The following is a 22,046-nucleotide window of genomic DNA, read 5'->3' as shown; positions in this document are numbered from 1 at the left end:
CGGCCTGGCGCTGGAGCCTTGGCAGTCAGAAAGATCTGTGGTGTGGCCCCTCCTTTTCACTGGGCTGGGATAAGCCAGGGAGTGTGGCGCCTCTGAGGTTAGTGGGCTGCCTCATCGAGACACCAGCTCCATCATGAGCCTATTTTTATTCCATTTTCTCGCTGCCTTTTTTTCTTCTCCCCTATTCAGACCTCTCTTGCTCTTTTTCTGTCAACTCTCCATTTTCGCCTTCCCTTTCGTCTATCTCTTTACCACTGTCCTCTTCTTCTGTGATGTTGGGATGTGTTTCAGCCTGTATGCATGACAGAGGCAAATGAAAAAACCTACACGGCTCGGTTTCTGGTTTGGATCCATATATTCACTTGCTTTTTTCCCCCCCTTTCTTTCTTGCTGTATTTATTTTACGCAGATGCTTGCCAAGATGGCAAGAGCTCCCTGTCATTGGTTTGGCAGTATCCATGCAGTGTATATATTCAAAGTGCTTTAACCCATATAGACAAATGCTATTTATCTGTATCTACAACGGAGCCATTGTAAACCAAAAAACTGTCCCGTTTCTCATGTTTGTCTCCTCTAATTTTGATTTAATCTCAACATGTAACCTCTTCCATAGAGTCGCACTGAGAAGCATAATTAACATGCAGGTGGCTATCTTCCTCACACTGGGCCAAGTATAAACAAGTAAAAGAAAGCCCTGAGAAAGATTGAACAGTCTTTGTGAGTATCCTAATGCCCTAAATGTCACGATTGTACATCAGCGGGAAAGAATCACTGTATTTAACCAGCTAATCCAACATGTTGAGTCAATCCACGTACAATGTGGTTATGCTGGCGAGTTAGCAGGGGGTCCTCAGCTTTCAGGAAAGGGGTTTACCATCAGAAAGCAGCTGTCCCACATCAACAGTCCCTACAGACACAGACAGTGCCGTGTTTGTGCCATAAGCCATTCTATACAAGCACATTGTGGCAACTCCTCCGGCATTTTCTAACAGCCTGGCAACAGCAAGCTCACAGAGTGAAAAGGGTCTAGACTGGTCTTCTAAAGAGACCCTCAGCTCACATTAGCACTGTTAAAAGAAACATTGCAACAAGGACACTGATGTACTTGCGAATAAAACCTTAATTAGGACAGGTTACCAGAACTCTAGATCAGAACAAACAGTAACTACAGTAGGTTTTGTAAGCAGTGAAAATGGGGGCATGGCCACAATTATCAAGGTCCCAAACCCGACTGGAACTATTTATATATCTCCAGCACTTGAGGCAAAGTTTTTTAAATAACAGTCGAAGGCAGAGTCAGAAGGTCCTTGGCAAGAGATAAAGGAATCATTTGATTTATTTAGAACCAATCTGCTTTCCTCTCAGCATCACCCATCACTCTGCTAACAACCATAGCTAAATGAGCTCTGTATCTCAAAAAAGGAGTTTCACACAAAGTATTCTGTGAGCTGTCCTGGCTCAGTTGAATTCATTTGAATAATTTACTTTGCAGAATAGCATGAATATGGGGAAATGGTTGATCCATCAATCTAATCTGACACTCGGCTTTAGAAAAACACTGTTTCCCCTCTGTTCTTTGTTTTTGTATATCTAATGAGCTAAGAAATAGAAAACAAAGGTAGTGGGTTATATAATAAAGTCCTCTTTGGTGAGCCTGGAAAGGATTTGAAAACCCTGAATTAGTTTGGTGCTGTATGAGCAAGCAATTTCCTCTCGCTCATCCACAGAGCACACCACTGCCACGGTGTTCATTTCCACTAGCTTCCCTCTGTACCCACATCTGAAGATTCCCAGGCTTAAGCAGGGATTGGAAACTATAGTGTCCAGCATGAGCACAGCTCTGTGAGCATATCATGCCACTCTTTCCAGTCAGAGCACTCTGACGTCACACCGTTAATCCCTTTCACCATACCACCCAAGCCTTGGGGAGGCCACACCAAATCCTGCACTCACCCCTTTGGAGCGAGTGCAGAGGAGTGAGTACCACTGGGATCGAATTAATGAGGCTTATTAGATACTGTTAACCAGTAATGAACTTCACAGAAGGCAAAGCACTGAGAGCTGCACCAGCAAAGGAGAGGTCACATCAAAGCTTTTGCCAGTTAGAAACCCCTACAAAATCTCAAAAAGTTATGACCCATATGCAGAAATTGAATTACTACGAAGTGTGAAGTACTTGACATCGCATGCTTTTGCAAATCCATTGGTTTCTGTATACACTAGTATGGAAATCAATTAGCAGACTCTTGAAAGTTGCTTGAGTTGCGTAATCAATCATGTCTAATGTTAAAGAGGTTAAACTCTAGCAACTCTTGTAGTTTACAAGACAACTTTATTGTTACACCAACGCGTTTCGGCTTGTGCTCTTCTTCAGGGTCATCCGATGGTATTCTGTCTAATACTACCAATACTAATGTTTCACAGTGTTGCTGGAGTTTTACCTCTTCAGACTCCATGTACCTTGGAAGTGGGTGAAGTTGTGTCGGACATCCCAACCCTGCGTCTACAGTAATCAATCAAGTCTGCAATTTTTATAATGCCGTGCAAAGTTTTCAAATCTGTCTGCATTTAAGCTCATTTGTATGCACTTGATTGAACTCTAATGCATTATACAACTCAAACAGTTTCGAGAGTCTGCCTATTTCATATTGTACTTAAATCAATGGAAACATAAGGAAAAGACAGACCCACTTCAATAGGGTTTATAATAAATCATCTGAGTATTTAAAAAAAATGGGGATTTCAACAAAGCACTGGTGTTTCAGATGGTAGCGCTACTCCTACAGATGAGAGGAGGCTTTCTCGAAAATAACAAATGACCAAAGTGGTTAAAACAGTCCACAAAGGCCTGGAAGCTGCGACGCCAACTCTGAAGCACTTGCCACAGTTACACAAAATATCCACTGGGACAGTTTTTGGAAGTACTTCTTTCCTCGTATACTTATTCCCATAATGATGGCCTGCGAGGTAAAGGAGATCATTCCCTTCAGGCAGAGCCCGAGCCAAAGCAGGATGCGGACAGTGAAAATCCTGCAGCAGTCCCCCATCGGCTCCCACAACTTAAAAAAAATAATAAACAGCCATGAGGTCTGTTTTAAATTTTGCTCACTCGTACTTAGTTAGCCTCTATCCTTCATAGCCTCCATTGGCCACTAGGAGACATGGCAACTTCCACAGACGTCACTCTGAATTTAGATTGCTGAATTGTCTTCTCTCTGTCGAAGTGTGTAGGGTGCTTTGTGTCAAAGTAACCTAATTTCCTTCAGTAAGCTTTAAGTATTTGCCCTGTCATATAATATTATCAGCAGGCCAATTTTATGATTTCAACTCAATCATAAGCACTCTCGCTGAAGATTTAAGTCAATTAAGTAATGGATCGCTTTCAGATCCCAGCGGTCTCTGGGTATGGATCTGCCGTGATTGAAGCGTTGTCTCTTCTACGTCCAGGCCAAACATCTTTTCAGCTCGTGTGCCTTGGCCTCATCCTGATGCACCTTTTCCTTCTGCACAAACACTCGCCAAATCCTGCAGCTTTGTTCCACCTTGCAAGACTGGGAAAAGAACACACTGGCACGCAAACGGCTGCACAATTCATCTCTCTCATCCCCTTTAAAAACACACCATTTTTTTCTTTGTATTTTACTGTCATTTATAAATGCATCACACAGATATTACTTAGTTATGCAGTTGCTTCGGCTTCAAGAGATGATCACTCCTAAAGCTGCTAGGAAACTCTGCTCCGTCCAAATACCCTGACAATATATATCATTACTTTATAACTTAAATTCATGGTTGTGAAAACGGTTAGACCCAAACTACTTCTTTGAGGTGGTTAACAGGTTGCAGCATTAATGGAGATTGCAGCGTTGTGCTTTTAGAACCTTTTAATTTATTACTTCCTGTTATGCAGTAAAGATTTCCTGTCAGTAACCAGACCTAATACCTCAATTTAACTTTGACAAATAGGGTGAAAATAAAGTCAAAGGAGCACTCCTCTTTTATGCAAACAAGATGTATTTTAACTATTTTAACTAAAATGTAGATCACCGGCAAACACATCCTCTTTGCATAGACAGACTCCCAACAGTCCAATGAAAGCTGTCCTTGAGAGTTTACATTGTTGTCCACAGTGCCCATACAGGCTCTGTCCGGTCTGAGATAGCACATTTGTGTTTCTTTCTTCACATGGCTAAACTAGAAGATAAAGGCCGAACGTTAGCAACAGTCTGGCAGCTCCAGTAGGTGTGGGATTAAGTCTGTTTCTGAAGGGAAGTGTTTTTAAGCCTGATAGCTTTTCCCTCCCAAAGTGGAAAAAGAAGGGCAAATTTAATCTCATCATGCTGGCACTTTATTAGGATGCTCCCGATCTGGTATCAAAACCCAGGGGAGCTGAGTTGGACAGGGCGAAGGGAAGCCCCTGCAGCAAGACAAAAAGCACGGACAAAAGACGTCTAAGCAGAGCTGGAGTTTGAGAGCGAGAATACCTCGCGAACTCTCCCCCATGTCTGTCCCTCATGACAGATGCAGAGGCCCAGCCACTGACAACATGCGAGGGTGGGGGGCTGAGGAGGGCGAACATGTTGAATAAACATATCCAGTCCTCTGCTACCCCCCCCTGATTCCCCCTCCAAATGAAAACCTCAGTTGATATACAATATAGATTCATCTGATAGCTCAGTTTATACTCTGTGTTTATACACCAGGATAAATGTACCTTCTCTAGCCAGGAGATCATGATGTTTCTATCTCCAAACAAACATCCTGAGACCCTGCTACATGTTCCCCGGACCTCTAGAATGTGTTGATAATGTCGTGCGATAGCCGAGACAGCGGGACAGTCCAAAAAGAAACAGCGATGAACTCTGGAAAAAAGGACAGCTTAACTCTTAACAGTCCAGTACCTTGAAAAAACAACTGTGTTTGTAACAGTTGCAGAGTCGTTTTCAGGGTTTCGTGAGTTCACCTCTTCACAATCAATTTAGGGACTGTCCTGGCGTGGAGAAACTCTACCAGAGAACACAGACAAAAAAACAGGCACTTGGGATGATGATGTGCCTGTGAATTCTTGTTTACACCTACCTTGTTTCCCAATATCGCCATGGTAACAAACCACCACTTGAGCTTCATCTGCACGCCACTTTTGCACATACACTGCATGAGGTAAATCTCCTCCATGTCCTCCTCAGCATCTGCTTTCTTTCTCAACCTTTTGTATTCCATATTCCCCGTTTGTTTCAATCATTTTATACTTTCTTGATTCAGTCCCTTCAAAGGAGCGCAGGTCAGAGTACTGACCTTTGTTTCTGCTCAGTTTGTCATTCGGCATCGTAATGGCTTATTCTTTCCTCATTTGCCCAATGTTAGAAACTCCAAACTCCAACTTTATATAATGAATAGCTGCATGTTGACTATGTACAGATATAGGCCTAAATGGTTACGATTAAAATGTCATAATAAAATGGTTGTGTTATTTTAGAGCTTTAAATCATGGACAATCAATCACAAACTACATTTTAAAGTGGTCTAACTAAAAAGTTTTTTTTTCCTAAATAGTTTCTTTCTCGTATCTCTTCTGCACTAACAACTTTCTGCAGTGTGTCAGAGCTTGGCCCAATCCCATAACAGCAGTGGTGCCCTTCCCCCGGCTCTTTAGCAAAAACATTCACAATACTTCTATGTGCATGTGTCCTAGTGTGATGAATAAAGAGCGGAAGCAACAGGGCGAAGGGTGACTTCACACTTAAACAGCCTGTTTACAAGTCATTTACAGAACTGCAGGAGGGAGAGAAGCTCAGAGGAGTCTCCCAAAGAAAGCCCTCCATTCAGAAATACACAAGCAGTGAAACAAGGCTGCAGAAAACGTTGCCCCATGTTAAGAAACGTCACACGAGCAGAAGACTTCTGTGCAGTTCATATTGAGGGGGATGATGATTCAAAGATGATTCCGTGGCAATAAGAGAAGAAAAAAGGCATAGATACCACTAAGCCTATTAGAGTGTAGAATTAGTATGCTTGAGGTAAAGAAAAAGGGGGAGCAGGAAGGTCCATAAATAAAAAATGGTGCAGTAGCAGCGATGACAGGAACGGTGACAGCGGAAGAGCGCAGACTGAAACTAGCTGAGATTTAAAGCCAGAAAAAGAGCCTTATTATTTTCTCACCATTTTCTCATCATGATATACTTAGTACATCGTTGTTGACCAAAAAGGTGACTGCCAAAGTATTGTGACATTTGCATTTAACTTCTCAAGCTACAGCTTAAAGACTCAAATGAGCTACAAATGGAATGCTTTGTGCTCGCATATGATAGAGCTAGGATGTTTAATTACAGGTTGCTCACAGCGCTGATGAGGCTTACATTCTAGGGATGCAGTGCAATCATAATGTATCAACCTTTACATTAAAACATGACCATGAAATAAGCATTTTTGCATGTACTATTATCTACCACGCAGAAAGTGACTCTACATCTCAACTGTCTTATCAAACATTCTGTTTGCTTTGGAGACCACACGTCCATTGGATTAAGCCCAGGAGACGTTTCAGATGTTGTCAAAATCAACTTTAAACATCACTCAATAGCTTCCCTGGGCTGAAAACAGTATTTATAATTAATCAAAGCTTTTGTTATACTTGTGATGATGAAACTGCCTGTGTCCTGTATTCACTGTGTTGTCTAATCTGCCAGGGGACTAACAGGCCCATGTGGGACAGTTCGCACTACCCAGAGACTGGGAAAATGTCTGTGAAAATGTGACTAGAATAATTCTTTCCCCTCCCTCAACACCTAGGTGCCCTTGACCAAGAGCTGTTCAGTGACCAGCAGAAGAAGTGTGTGGGAGTAATCGTAAGCTATGAATGTGACGCAGGAAGGAAAGAATACAATCAAATAGCCATTGGTTGACTTCTCCTGAATGAATAAAGAGTTCAAAAAGACAAACTAGCGAATCCAAGGCAGATCTTTCAATGAGCTAGTGTTGTTCCAGCATGCCGTGACTTCACATTCAAAAGGCAAATTGCAACATTAATCACCATATCTGCTGTCTTGTTGATAGTAAAAATTGGGAACAGCTGGCTCTTCAATTTTCTCCAGATTATTCACATCTGCAAACCCCCCCCCCCCCCTCCGATAGACCTCTTCTGTGAGATTACATGCGAGTACCACCGGCCAACAATTTATGAGTGGAAGGTCCAAAACTATGACGCAAAAAATAAACCTCTGAAAGTTTTCTGTTACTGGAGCAGCACTGAGATAACAGGTCATTAAAAAGGTTACTTGGTTGTAAAGATGGCAGATGAATCCAGAGGACGTGATACAGTTTTCTGTAGCACATGACAGAAATGCCACTGGGATATTACGCTTTTGCGGTTGGATTGGGAGTCTGATACACGATGCATCATTTCCAGAGGATCCTCTATAAAGACACAGCCAGGTTGGAGAGGAGACGGCTTCTGAAACCAGATGTCTGGATGCCTTCAGCCATCGCCATGATGAATTGGTTTGTTGAAAGCATCAACAACTTGTTTCTCCATTATCCCAGCTGACCAGCTCCTTGTCTGCATCCATTTGAGTGGTGAGCTGACTGTAGACAATGCATACTTTTACTGGGCATTTAACCATGACATATCTTTTTCATGGATCCCATTAGGGTGATCAGCCCCGCCTGAAGGAGAGCCTCTGTACAGTTTGCACATGCCACTCACACACAAATGTAAGGTCAGTACTTTTCACTTAACATTCCATGGTGCTGTAACTCAATATGGTTCTGCCTCGACTGGATCACATTGGCTGCATGTCCAGCCTTCACTGGAATACTGGAATAGAAAGGTGGTGCAGAGCACTGATGTGCATCATTTTAGTTTGACCTTGGGCATCCACAATCACATGTGCTTCACAAATGTCCCCACTCCTAAATCTCCTGTTTTGATGCTTTGAATCTCACAAGATGCATTTCTGAAGCAATCTGGGAGGAAACATTCTCAAGGCACTGATTAGAGAATTTCTTCCACCCTAAAACTCCGTCTATACCAAGACACGCATATACATACACCCCAGTCCCTGGCTTTTTGTTCGCCTTTTCTGATACCACATCACACATCTTGAGTCCTTCACTGCTGTATACCAGCTCTGCCTAATTACAGCAGAGTCCCACTGCTCCCCACGCTGCCTCTGGGCTCCTCACAGCACCAGACTCCACACAACAATCTAAACAAAGACTTGGCCTTTCAACGCGCTGGTTAAAAGAAGCAGCACACCACTTTCAACATAAACTCTGCAGCACCAGACCAAATTAGCCTTATTGATGAGTTATGCAACTCTGTGGTAATTAGTTTCCCCGCTAAGTCTTTAAATCACCTTCTAGCCCTCAGAGGAAGGCAGCTATAAGCTAAGCAGTTGTCTCCTTATTACAACTAATCTGCAGGGTGAATGCATTACCTTAGAATAGATAAGGCATAACAGATGTCTTCCCTTATAATAAGAGGGGGCGTTTCTGTGAGATGTGGCGAAGGCTTCAAGATATGCAACCAGCAGTGTGAGGGTGGACCACCATGGAGCGTCAGTACACACAGACTGGGAGTCTGGTTGGAGCAGGCCTGGGTGCCTCTCAGTCTGAAGCCAAGACAGACAACGTTGGGTAACCGCAATGTAAAAGTGGAGCATCTCTCCCCACAAACCTCCTTCTCCGTGTGGTTTGTCTCTCCCTCTTGCTATCTTTTTGTCTGTCGTACAAAGGTTGTAAAAAAAACCTACTCACTAGAACAGAACCAGATACGAGTACCAGAAAATAAATGTTTGCTTGATAAATGGCTACCTTGATTTGAAAAAAACCACAATCTAAATATAAATACCAACAACAAAGTATTAATGCTTTACTTTGAGGACTACAACTATGTTTTTCTATGTTTCACTTTTTCCATGTAAGAAAATAACTTCTTACATGGAAAAAGCTTCTCGAATGTTAAATGTCGTCTTAAAATAGGCAGCCGTACAACAATTTGGGCTTAATGAAATGCCGGCTGAAATTGTCAAAATATACATTTAAATCTAAGAAAACGTGTGATCAGAGACCAAATAACGGGGAACAAACATCAAGCATTTTTGATACAAGGTGCCCGGTCATATTCAATACTCAGCCCCAAGCACTGATCCACACAGGAGCTGAGAGCTTTCATAGCATTCTTAACGTTAACAAGCATCTGCAAAACATCCTGCTCTAACAGTGTCAGTTCCACATTTTCCTGACCACACAGAAAGATAGCCTTGGCTTTGGATTCTTTTCCTCTAGCTTTGTTTGTATGTTGCATGTTTCCCCCTGTTTTACCACCTCTTTCCTGAAACACTACCCCCCTATCCCCTATTTCTCACATGGGGAGCTGAGGTTTTGGCTAATCCTTTTGCTAGGCCACCTTCACAGCCCTGACCAGACCTGTTCGTAAACCAAAATTGATCTAATTGAGAGCAGAAATAGGACGATCTGACCGCACGCCCCGAAGCTGAATGCGCTACTCTTTCCATGAGCTTGTTGGGCTCAGAAACATTCTTCTCAACCGTTATTTCAACTGGCAGTCAGTGCAGCAGCAAGGCTGGAGCAAAAAAAGGGGGGGCTGAGGTTGCTGGCAGACTAAAGCGATGAATTCTTTGTAACAGTCAAGTTCTGGATACAGAGACAATTTGCTCAGCGGTTAAGATATGTTAGGGCTGTGTATATATAGTGCATGCTTTTCTAGGAAGAGGCCGTTTTGTCATGAATGTAAAACACAACATGCTGCCGACTAGCTACCATCACAATACCTGCACTTCATTGTCACGCCAAAGAAATGATTGGTTGCCGTTTGTTTGGGACCTAGTTTCCTGGTTACTGATTTTTGTAACCTGGCAAGCTGTCACTCAGCGTCTGCTTTCCGGTCTGGTGGTTCCTGGTGGACAGCAGGGGACTGGATGGATGATTTAGCACAGATTTGCTTTGGAACAGAATGAATATCGCGAGCAGATGATGCTTCCTGATGCCCATCTTGTTTAGCAGTGCCAACTGCCTCGCACATGTGCAGGGGGACCACGGGCTGTGAGAACAGAAGGCCTGGCAGCCCTCATCACAGCTCCCCTCTCGGCCTGCTCCCCTCTTCCCATTCAGTCGTCTCAAAGGAGGAGGGAGGCAAAGTGAATAATTGTCTCTATTTACAAAGGTCCTCTTGAGCCTGAACGCAACACCGTGACAACGTGACTGTGAAGGCACACACACACACACACACACACACCTGCAGTGTGACTTCACTATGTTGGTAATTTACACCCATTTCTTTCTTGCATCATCAAATTGGATAAGCCTGGGCTTGGTCTGACTGGGACCCACAAGGCAGTGTGTTCGCATCACTCCAGGGAGGCCTGAGTGTCTCCAGGCAGGCAGATGTGCTGCTCTCACCTGCTCCGATCCACATGTCACCACTCCGAAGGGAAACAGGAGGGAAGTGAAGAGGTGTAATTGGATCATAGAGAGGACACAACAGTGTGGGAAAAGGAAGTGGGAAGAGATAAGATGTCTGGACGGACAAGGTGAAAGAATATAGAGAGACAAACGGAGACAAAGAGACAGGAAGAGTGAAGGAGATCCCACCCGTCAGAGTCAGAGGAGAGATCAACAGCTGGATCCAGCTGCTGAGTCTGAGGTTTGTCACAGCTGCCAGAGGCTGACTGTCCCTCTGGAGACTCTCGACTGTTTTCTTTCTCCCTCTCTCACTCTCCTTTCACTACGCTCACATCCTTTCATAGAAACTTAGAAGTGGTGCTGAGAGGTCTGTCGCACCAGCAGCATACAAACTGTATAGGCTACTAATGAAATGTCTTGTCCCTTGAGAAAGGCATATAAGCCCATCTTCCTTTCTTGCCAGATGTGGGCCGGAAACCCCTCCAGCAGAGTTTAATCTCTCACACCTAGCATGGCTTCATCACGGTCTGTACTGACCCTTTACAGGCACCCTGAAGTCTTGTAAATACTGCTTGCGTTACCACTCAGCGCCCTCATAACAGACCAACAAAGAATTCAGATTTAATGTTATAAAAAATATCACGGACTGGCGATTGCACCTGTATGACACAGCAACAATCTTATATAATTTAAAGGTTCAGCAGGTACAAAAATATAGTATAACAATATTATATATATATAGATACATTATCCGTTTAAAACACAAGTTATTTGGATAATAATGAAAGGAGACCAGTTCATTATTCCAAGGAAAACTGCTATCAGAATCAGACTACTGTTGGTACATTTCAATTAGCCAGTCTACAGTACACTTTGTGAATGATAAACTCTTTAAGTCATTTATCAAGCAGAATATCTTCTCTGGTTCCAGCCTCTGAAATGTGAGGATTTGCTGCTTTTATCATTTCAACTGAATAGCCTTGGGTTTTGCACCGTTGGTTGGACAACACAGCAATTTGAGGTATCACCATTGGGCTCTTGGAAATAGTGATGGACATTCAGAATTTAGTAACTTTTTGATATACATATTTGATATATTTGATAAACATCCACAGCTTAGGTTTTCTACTAATGAACAGTATTTTCTCCCAGTTACTGTATTAAACCATATAACATTAAAAGTATTACCGCAGCGTTCGCCTCCTCCTGTGCGGGTGGAAAGAGAGAAGCGGAGAATTTGCTGATGGACGTCTGAGCACAATAAAATGCGTTCAGCTGTCTCAAGCACAGCAACTTTGACCTGGACACCCACACTCTATTCCAATGTACATCAGTGTTTATGTTCGCTTCAGTGCCCCTGCAAGGCCCAGGAGTAAGTGTTCAAGGAAGTATTACATTTTCGGTAACATTAAGTAGCACATCCAGTTTCCTGCAATTTTACCATTCCCTGAAAATGCTGTTATACCGCAGAGCCACAGCGACGCTTGGTAGTTAGCAGGAGGATAAAAAGAGAGGGGAGACCAAAAGCAGAGTCAGCTCTCCTCAAGCTAAACCAATTTCACAGGGAGACAGGCCAGTCTGGCATCAAAAATAGACAAGTGAACATTTCGTTTGACACAAACTATTCCCAGAAAAGGATCTGGTGAGAATTGATGACATGATTTGTGTACAAAAATACCAGCCTGAAACTGGTAATTTCACTTATCGCCATAGTTAGTCTTATTTGGTCTCAAAAAGCTTTCACTTGGAGGCTAGCAAAATCCATTACAGAAGGAAAAGGTGGCAACGTGGAGCTGCGTTCAGGTGTTGCGTTCAGTCACCAAATTGTTGCATTTTACATGGAAGTTTTGCAGAATTTCAGTATGGGGGGAATTTAAAAAGAGTTTTAAGCATATGGTGAACTGCTCGCAAAGGTGGTTTTGAGACTTGCAGCTAAAACACTGAGAGGAAAAACGTTTTGTGCAGAAGCAGTGCCCTACAAAACATATATGTTCAAATTTTGTTTTCCAAGTGGCGACAAACTTTTTTCTGCTTCTAATCCCAGGTGACACTTGCGCTGGTCAACTTTAACAATTTACTGTCGGAGAGTAACTTTCTAATTTATATTTCATGTTTCTAACATGAAGGAATGGTAGGTAGGTCTATTCTACGAGGAATGCAATATAGATCTTCTCTAACACAAAAGAATAAAGGCCGATATTGTGAAAAACAAAATGTACTTCAGCAATGCGGGCTTTCTAAAAAGGAAGCTAGAGCAAAAGCAACTCCTGCAATTAAACAGCAAACACCAGCTTGTTATGCTGCCTGTACTGCAGCGAGCATCGTTAACATTTCTGGGTTAGGAAAACTATTACACTGCCCACCACATTTTTTCATCCGGTAATTACAGCTCAAGGACACCATGGCTCAAGGTATTGGAATCAGTGTTACTAGCACCTGCCTGGTGGTCACTAGTAGGTGGTCTCTATAGTATAAAACGATTGTGGAAATAGAGGGACTAGTGTGAAAGAAATACATTCTTTCAATCATTCATACTTTCTCTCTAGGGCAATTATGAGTATTCCAATTCCCCATAGATGGTTGCTTTTATGTTGGCAGGAATGTAGAAGCGATTCAGAGTGCCACTTCACTGAGGTATCTCTTTCAACTAGGCTGCCTTTCATGAATTCAGAGAAATAATGAATGTGTTTTGAGTGGCACTCTGCATCTGCAGTTATCTAAACTAAAAACAAGCAGGACTTGCAATGTTGCACGCAAGGAATCCTAGCCAAAGCATAACAATCCTACACAATATCACCAATGTTTTTTTTCAAGAGAAGTGATGTGTTTAGTCAAAAGGTTGCCAAGACATCACTGAAACGGGAAGCAATTTGGCCGGCAAAGGAACTGATAGATGCAAAAGTTTGTTTTTACAGCTTCAAGAAAGAACGACGGAAAAAATGTTTGCTCCTTCAACCGCAGCAATCACTGTTGGTCTCATATTGCCAAGGGGGCTGCAACGATGACAAGTGGCCCATTCTGTCATGAACATGGGGGAGGCCGGTTTAAAAATTAGGTCTGGCCTATCTTCACACCCGGCTAATGAGAAATGAAGTGAGATCAGATAAGAATTGGGAGTGGGACAGACCAACAGACAGACGAGGAAGCCCCCCTGCCCATGTCACCTCCGCCACTCATGCCAGCGCTTGTCAGGGCTCATTTCCCCCTCAGCTGCCTGGAGACCCCCTCTCCACTTTCTGCTGGAGCCAGAACGGGCCCCCGAAACAGACAGAGGGACAATTCTTAGCAGAGACACAGTCCAAACCAACAAAAAAACACAATGAAATGAGGTGTAAATTATTCCCCAATGCGAGATTCTGCCAACTGGAGAGCTTCATTACTTCACAAGTGAAATAACACATAGGGAGAGTGAATGGCAAATAACCCTCCAGGCCAAAACAACCAGACTTTGCTTTAATGAATTTGAAGATATTAAGGCTGGCTGATGGGCCTCATTATCTCTAATGACATCTTGTATTACTCTTCTTCCTCTATGTCAAGAATCAAATGCCTCTATGCTTAATTACCTAATGAATGACATTGAAGTAATGATTTTCCCTTTCCTATTATTCTGTGAAGACTTCACACATTTGTAATAAAACACACACAGGCAGTGTACAGTGTGACAGTACATCTTGAGTGAATGCAATCCACGGTGTAAAACTGAGATGTGAATTGGTGCCAGAGAACATAATTTGCCATATAAATAGATCTAATAGATGAAAGCAAAGAGGATAGCAAGCTACTTTGGTATTGTGGTTCCTTTATGGCATCAGACCTGCCCAACAAATATATTTGACCTCAACCACAGTTTTGAAAATTAATAATGGAGAACAAATTTAGAAATGGCCAATGAAACACATTCCACAACGCAGATCATGGTTTTTAAAGTGTTGTGTTTCATGTCGTATTTGATTTCCTCTTTCAAAGATGACCTATTTTCTTTGCAGTAGATCTTGCATATTGAATTACAAGACTGATTGCTGTTAATAGGCTTAAGTCCTTTTTTTAGTTATCTTTCCCCTCCACACATCTAATTTTAAAGTCATCCATAAACCAAGTGATGTACAGCAGAAAGTGACAAAATATCACAGGCACAGCACTGTGGAGCCAGACTACATTCAAATAATCACAAACTGCTGTGCTGGTGACCTGAGGAGGGGAAAAAAATCGACACGCTTCAAACGCTTGAATTGATGATCACAATACATATATTGTAATCTTTTTTTGGAGAGAATGTGTATGGAAAAGGAGACGTTGGGAATTTCATCTGCAGAGAAGAAAAGGCAGTCATCAGATGTCTTGCTGAGATGTTTGGATGTAGAGCTGGCCCCCCGAGTAAGAGCAGTCTGTTCTCACATGGGCCGCCAAACACACGTCGTCAGCATCCAGGCAGAGAGCAGTGGCTTTAAAGAACTACTTCAAACTTGGACCCTGTGAGGCCACTGATCAATGTGGCAATACTCTGAGAGTTGTTTGAGAGCAGGTAGTAACGCCCTTTGGGGGGAAGAGCTAAGGAAAGGCAAAATTCTGACCAGTTTGAAAAACAAAAAAGGTTTTCAGATATTTTCAGAGAACATGAACTTCAACCCACATTGGAAAAAGTGAACCAAAGAATATTTTTTAAAAAATGTATATTTTGGAGCGCTTCCATAATCAATTTTAGTACATTGCTTTATCCATTGTGGTTCATGTGATTTATAATTAGGGGACCTCCCACAAGTAGCCCTCGAAGCTTCTATTTCTGCATTCAAGCCAGTAGTAGCAGTAAGGCCACCGTCTCCCTTCACCCCTCCCTCTCCCATGGCCAAACCCTGGGCCAAGATCCTGTCTGCTAGGCTCTCTGTCAGAACTGCACTCTGCATCCAACTCCTTGATTCATTCAATACTACTGCTCTTGTGAGAAAAAAAAGCTTTCTGACTTGAGGAATCGCTGAATTTATTTAAACAACTGATGAGCAGCCTTTATTATAAGATCGCAGAAAAAAAACTTGAGAAAACAATATGTTTCAATGACACAGGACTGCAGTCACTGGGGGTGCTGTAATTTGTTTGAACTTTAATTCATCTTGTCGTCTATAGACATTTTTTTCTCACGCTCAACTAGCCTAATTAAGGTGCCTTTTGAGAGTGAAGTGACATCTATTTCTTTGCATAAAGCCCTGAATTTGTCTCTGCCTGTGAGTTTGTGAACACCCCCTTTGTGCCTGGGCTGACAGAGGACTTTACACTGCCTCTGTTACCCTGGAAACATTTTGAGAGGTGAAGGGGAGGACAGCCAAAGAGGAGATCATCTTGGCCCAAAACCGCAGGTAAATCCTCGCTAAGGGAGTGCAATTTAAACAGTTTTACCATTAAAAATTAATCTTTATAGAGGAATGAAAGGAATCAGCAAAGTCCTCCTCTATTCATCTTATGAATTTCCATTTGTTATGCTCTTCACAATTGCGACCAAGTTAAGTTCAGACTCTTGCATGAGCTCAGCGAGTGTGGGAGTGTGTTTGCATAATCAATCAATTCACAAACTTTTAATGGAATAAATCTGCAAGAAAATGTCCTACCTCAAGAATGCAGGTCCCTGGAGCTGTGTTCTCCTTGATGGACACGTTGTAGAAGTTTCTCTCAAAAACAGGCTCATTGTCATTTATATCCTGAAGCACAATGTTTACCACAGCAGTGGAGGACAGGGGTGGTTTCCCTCCATCTGTAGCCACCACAGTTATACTGGGATTGGGATTCTTTTCATAATCCAGTTGAGAGAGAGTGGTGATAATGCCCGTAATGGAGTCTATACTGAACCAGTTGGAGTAAGAACCATGGTCTTGTAGGATGCTGTAGTTAACGTCCCCATTAGGCCCTTGGTCTTTGTCTCTAGCTGTCACCTGTAATACAAAGCTCCCTGGGAACACCACTTCAGGGATCACCTGCCTGTACACTGGCTGGTCAAACAGAGGAGGGTTGTCATTGATATCTATCACCTGGATGATGAAGGAGGACTCTGCCCTGAGAGGAGGAGTGCCTGAATCTGTTGCCATCACCCTCAGCTCGTAGTTGTCTCTCTCCTCACGGTCCAGAATCTGGTCCACACAGATCAGATAGATGATGCTATCCTTAGTGGTCAAAGCAAACTTTCCATCTCCTCCCTCTAGCGACACATTGACGTTGGCGTACTCGCCATAGTCTGGGTCAGTGACTGAGATCCTGGCTACATACTGGCCTGGCTGTGCACCCTCTGAGATTCTGGGAGATCCGTCTTCACTGAGAAAGATGATGGTCATGGTGGGCTGGTTGTCGTTGTAGTCTCTGACGTGGATGGTGACAAAGGCATTGGTCACCTCTGGCTGAGTAGCGTTGTCTTGCGCCTGGACCACCAGCTCGTGCACTCTCCTCATCTCGAAGTCCAGCGGCTTGTTGAGCGTGATGATGCCCGTGCGAGAGTCAATGACAAAGTAGCGGTCCGGGTCGCTTTGCCTCCTGTTGATTTCATACAGCACCATCCCATTGTCTCCTTCATCAATGTCTGTTGCGAACACCTGCAGGATGTTGCTTCCTGGCTGAAGGTTCTCTGATATTATGGCATGGTAGCGGCTCTGGTTGAAAATGGGAGCGTTGTCATTAATGTCTTGAACAGTAATATCTAATGTCATTTGATCAGTCCTTTTGGGGGAACCACCATCAAAGGCCTCCAGAGATAAAGTATATGTGGATCTTTTCTCTCTGTCTAGAATGGCATTGACCACCAAGTCCAGATAAAGAACCTCATTGCTTCCCCTCCTGGTCTCCAAGGTGAATGCCTGGCCAACATTTCCATCTTTGATAAGGTAACCCTGTGTTGTAAGCTGGCCTTTATCAGCATCAACAACTGGCTCAAGAGGAAACCTGGTGCCGATGGCTGTCTGCTCTGGGATTTTAAACATGGCCCTTTTTCTCGGGAACGTTGGGGCATGGTCATTGATGTCATTCACCTTGATGGTCACCTCCACGGTCACGCCTGTCATGGTGACTGCAATGAAGTTGTATCTATCCCTCAGTTCCCTGTCCAGAACTTTGGCGGTTTTAATAATGCCTGTGCTCTCGTCTATGTCCAAATCACTACCCACGCCGGTGCCCTCATGGTCTGAGATGAAGTACAAGGATGCTGTGATGCCAGGAGGAAGTCCCGCACTGATGTCACCTACAATTGTGCCTGCTGGCTGTTCCTCATCTAGCTGCAGTTCAAGAGTCCCTCGGACCACAGGCGAATGAATTGTTACAAGCTCCAAGGCCACATACACCATTAGCACAATCCTTCTGTTCCACCAACCCTCACGGTGCGAAGGGTCCATTGTAGACTTCCCAAAACCCTTGGCAGCTGTCTTCATATTGGCTCCTTCTTTTTAAACCTGGAGACACACAAAGAGGAAAAGCTGAGCAATATCAAAACCTGAAGGCAGCAGAAACTAAGAAAAGGTGTATTATGTCTGCGTTGAAATACAGAGTAAGTTAGTTTAAGAAAAATAAGTGTACGCCTTGAACACTTTCCCATATGTGTTATGGGCTGTGTTCCCAACCACAGCACATGCAATACACCCAGCACATAACACTTTCCTACACCTCTTCATTCACCTAATAAGTCAACACCTTGTTCCTCCTACCAAGAAGGTTTCCTTTGCTAAAGAAACATCAAAGCCACAGGCCACAGCATACCACCTCAGACAGGGAGTCTTTGGCTGTGGTTATTCAACTTTGATTAAAAAGATGCAGGAATCACCACCCAATGTGTTCACCATAGCACTCCCCTCTTCTGTTAGTCCTGGATTTAATATTTATGTGTGCAACCACATTAAGCTCTCATAGAGTGAGCAGTTTTGAAACACCCTCACAAAGCAAGCATCGCTATCTTTCAATACTTGTGAGAGTGAAATTCAAGAATCAAGTGTTAAATCAAGGTGGGAAATATTCAAATATTGATATTCAAAAGTAAAAGGTTGTTAGAATTCCTTGCATACACAATAGGCCCACTTTGGCGATGGACCCACACCACTGCATAGGATCTGTAACTGAGACTGAGAGACGCTTTGGAGCAATGCGGAAATTATTCAACAAGACTGTCACCATCTGCAGAATAATCCAAAACCACCAAGTTACTGGCACGCAGAAAAATATTGTGTCTTATTTATTAAATAATGAGAGAAGCTTCCAATTGTCTGCGGTTCTGTCTAAACTTACGAAATTCATAACTTCTTTGACTTGTTTGAGAAGTAAATCTAGCTTTAATTTTGAGGAAATATATACAGAAGCACATGACACGGATTCAATTTTGAGAAATTGAGCGTCTAGTGAAAGCTCTTCAAGGCTCCCCCCGGTGGTTCAACTGATACCTGCAAGGAAACGTTCACAAAGCATCTGTGTGTGTGTGTGTGTGTGTGTGTGTGTGTGTGTGTGTGTGTGTGTGTGTGTGTGTGTGTGTGTGTGTGTGCACTAAATGCCTCCCATGTGTCCATGAACGCAGTGTGGCGATCTGTCTCAGCCATGGTGGTGACAGTGTGTTTGAGCGACAGAGCAGTACAGTGGAGTTGAAGGGCTCCATGCAGTCTACCTCTCTCCCCTTTTCTGGCTCTGCAGCATTGTAATTGAGGGCTGCTGGAAATTGGCCATAAGCACACAAGATCCCGGGGCTAATTTCAGTCTGCTGTGATTCAGAGCCCACAACACTGAAGACGCTGACTTTAACATTAAAAATTGGTTTGCATTCAAGCATTATTAGATTTGAAATATTTAAAAGAAATGTGAAAATCTGTGCTCTTAACATATTTTAGTTGAAGATTATTTAACAGTTTAGGAATAAAAAGGATCTCAAAGAATTTGCTCCATCAATTCCTAATTCATATTACTTTCACAATGATTATAATAATTGCAATCGACTGCTACAAATTCACCATTACATACCATGCTTTGGGTTGCCTTGTGAATGCGGGTCTTGGCAAAAGATAAGCACATCCATGCCGGCCTGAAAATCTTGACAGCACTTGAAGTTTAAAGTCTCAGTATTGATTTACTTTACTGCAACACTGGGGATGCACTTTTGCAAAGCTTTCTTTAAAGCAGAAAGTTAAGTTTTTCAAGGCCAAACTTTTTGTCCAAATGCCACAACTGAAATAATGCATTCTCTGGTAGAGCCACAGTGGAGGACCTCTGCCGAGCAGAGCAGCCTAATGGATACAGCAGACACAGGCTAATTTCAGAATGTAAGATGGATATGGTTTTAAAAGATTCAGTTTGAAGTTAAAGAGAAATGTCTGCACTTTAAAGCGCAGACATTCACCAAATATATGAAACATACTGTCACCCACCCAGGCCTCCATTGCTGAGAGTTTCATGACAGAAAGTTAGTGGCCAGTTAGCAGAGAGGATATAAAAGGTAACAACCTATTCATGCGTAGGGCTTCGGGAAAAGCAATCCCGAAAAAAACAATTCAAAATAGCTGCTGAGGTTGAAAGCTGCTGCATTTAGTAAGCCGATCCCATTGCTGCTGCTTGGTTTCAGATGTTTTCCTTGCATCACTGTCCAAGATCCCTCAGCTCGTAGTCAAGCCTCAGTGAAGGGTTTTGGTAAGATGATGCAACTGGTGTGGTATTAAGCCCCATGTACCTGCAGCAAAGTCTCTAAAATATTTTATTAATTCAGTTTTCTAAAATCAGCACGTGTTTGTGTAACACGACAAGTACATCTCATTGTTAGCAATGACTATAGCCATGACCCACTTTCTTTTGAATCCTCTAAACCAAGTCCACCGACCAAATCCAAGGTTTCAAGGATTTACATGCAGAATGAAACCTCTGTTTGAATACAGTCGATATCATTATGGGCACTTTGCTAGCATGACTAGAATCAGCATTAAAATCCCTGGCAGCAGTGAATGTTGGGCACATCAGGCCTGCATTTCTACGTCTCCACTGTGGGCTAGATCATGTTTGGCAAAATGTGTCAGATATTTATTTTTCATGATAGCTGAAAATTCCTTTGCTTATTTATTCTGTGCTTTACAGTTTTCTGTGGAGTACTATTTGTCTTTCTTTCAGTACAAGATCAAGACAAGCAGGCCTTTGGTTTGGCAAAACTTACAATAGACAATACATCTGACCAAACAAGGCTGTCTCCCTCTTTGAGCCAATACCCACATGACAGAGAAGAATGCCAAACCTCTCATGAAATATAAATATGAAGTAGAGAAAATGATTCTGTTAAACATCATAATAAATACAGTGGATTTGCCACAGATAAAACTGACCAAGTCATATCATTTCATCTGAGTAGACATATCTTGTAGATGTTGAATAATTATCACATTCTTATCCAAGCTAATATCTGAAACTATAATTATATATGATATTTGTCAATGACATGTTGCGCTTTTCCTGATCTAACCAGAATATCAGATTTTCAAGGGTATAAACTAAATACTGCTTAAGATATAAAAAAAAAAAAAAAAACTGTTCTTCAGTTGCATTACATTAATTAATACCACCAAACCATTTTCACCACCAACAGGCCAAGAGGGACGACTATAGTGACAGACTATGTAAAATGAGCTCCTAATTCCATGTCATGATTCCAGTTAACTCAAAGAAAACTTCTGAGGTTTCGAGAACATGCTATGCTGCCTGAGGCTCAACGGAGCCATAATGGAAACCACAGACAGAACTGCAGATTGACTGGACATGAGGATGACAGGCTTAGCACAACGCAAACTAAAAATCCCTGAATGTTTGCCAGACTATTGCCTCTCACAATTGCAGAGTTTCTGTGCCCTGCATTAGCCTTTGAAACGGCCAGTAAAGAAAAAAAAAGCCAGGAAAAGCCATCACAGGCCTGAGATACACACGCACTTCAAGGCCATAACAAACACGTTATTGGGAAAACACACCGGCTCCTTTTTCACGATGGGACCGTGACAAGAAGGATCATCTCTTTCCCACCGCAAGAGCAGCATGGGTTGGTTCAGCTGTTTGTGTAAGATGTTCCAGATAAAAAAAAAAAAAAACACACACCTTATGTCTTTGAAGATGACACCATCTGATATTGCACAGGGGGTACTAGTGGTTGCGTCATTAAAAACACATGTGCATCGAGTTACAGTAGCAGGGGTGCAAGGAGAGTTTGGACAACTTTAATAAGGTCAAAGTTCACCTCATAAGTTGACGGTCACAGAAATGTGTTTAAAAAGACGGAACTTCAAAATGTGAGGGGTTTCCTGCTTTCAGCATTGATGTACATTCTTTTCTTCAGGTCACAAATGACAAAACAAACTCCAGAGATCACGGTTGATGTTCACTTGACTTATTTTACTGATGACAACACTGCAAGGAGATGAGTAAAACCGCAGTGACCGCAGCCAAGCAATCTTCAGAAATGTAAGGCAACAAGAAACTGTCTGGGTGGTGTTGGTGTGGCCGTCCTGGGAGACGCATATCTTGTGATTTTCATTCCTTTATAGGAGTCTGGAACACTAGCATCATCAACAGCATATGCAAGCTACAAAGACAAGACTAGGGAAATGATTACTTCATGCAGTGCACCAAGGGTTTATGACATAATCCTTGGA

The 22,046-nt window shown here is 42.7% G+C and overlaps 1 protein-coding gene across 1 annotated transcript in view; it reads right to left on the bottom strand.

The window, feature by feature from the left end:
* LOC137870890 (protocadherin-16-like) overlaps nt 1–17,822 on the bottom strand; it is a 69,592-nt gene extending 51,770 nt beyond the window's left edge. The window contains exon 1 of the mRNA XM_068708352.1: nt 16,023–17,822. Within this exon, the coding sequence (XP_068564453.1) occupies nt 16,023–17,822 (1,800 nt within the window). The remainder of the gene's footprint in view (nt 1–16,022) is intronic.
* Nucleotides 17,823–22,046: the final 4,224 nt, after the last annotated feature.

The sequence above is a fragment of the Cebidichthys violaceus genome, unplaced genomic scaffold (assembly GCF_023349555.1).
Source record: "Cebidichthys violaceus isolate CVI_PGR_0920_01 unplaced genomic scaffold, fCebVio1.0.p SCAF_1, whole genome shotgun sequence".
Taxonomy (NCBI): Eukaryota; Metazoa; Chordata; class Actinopteri; order Perciformes; family Stichaeidae; genus Cebidichthys; species Cebidichthys violaceus.
Note: the sequence above shows the minus strand (reverse complement) of the source record. Positions and strands in the feature narration are given on the sequence as shown.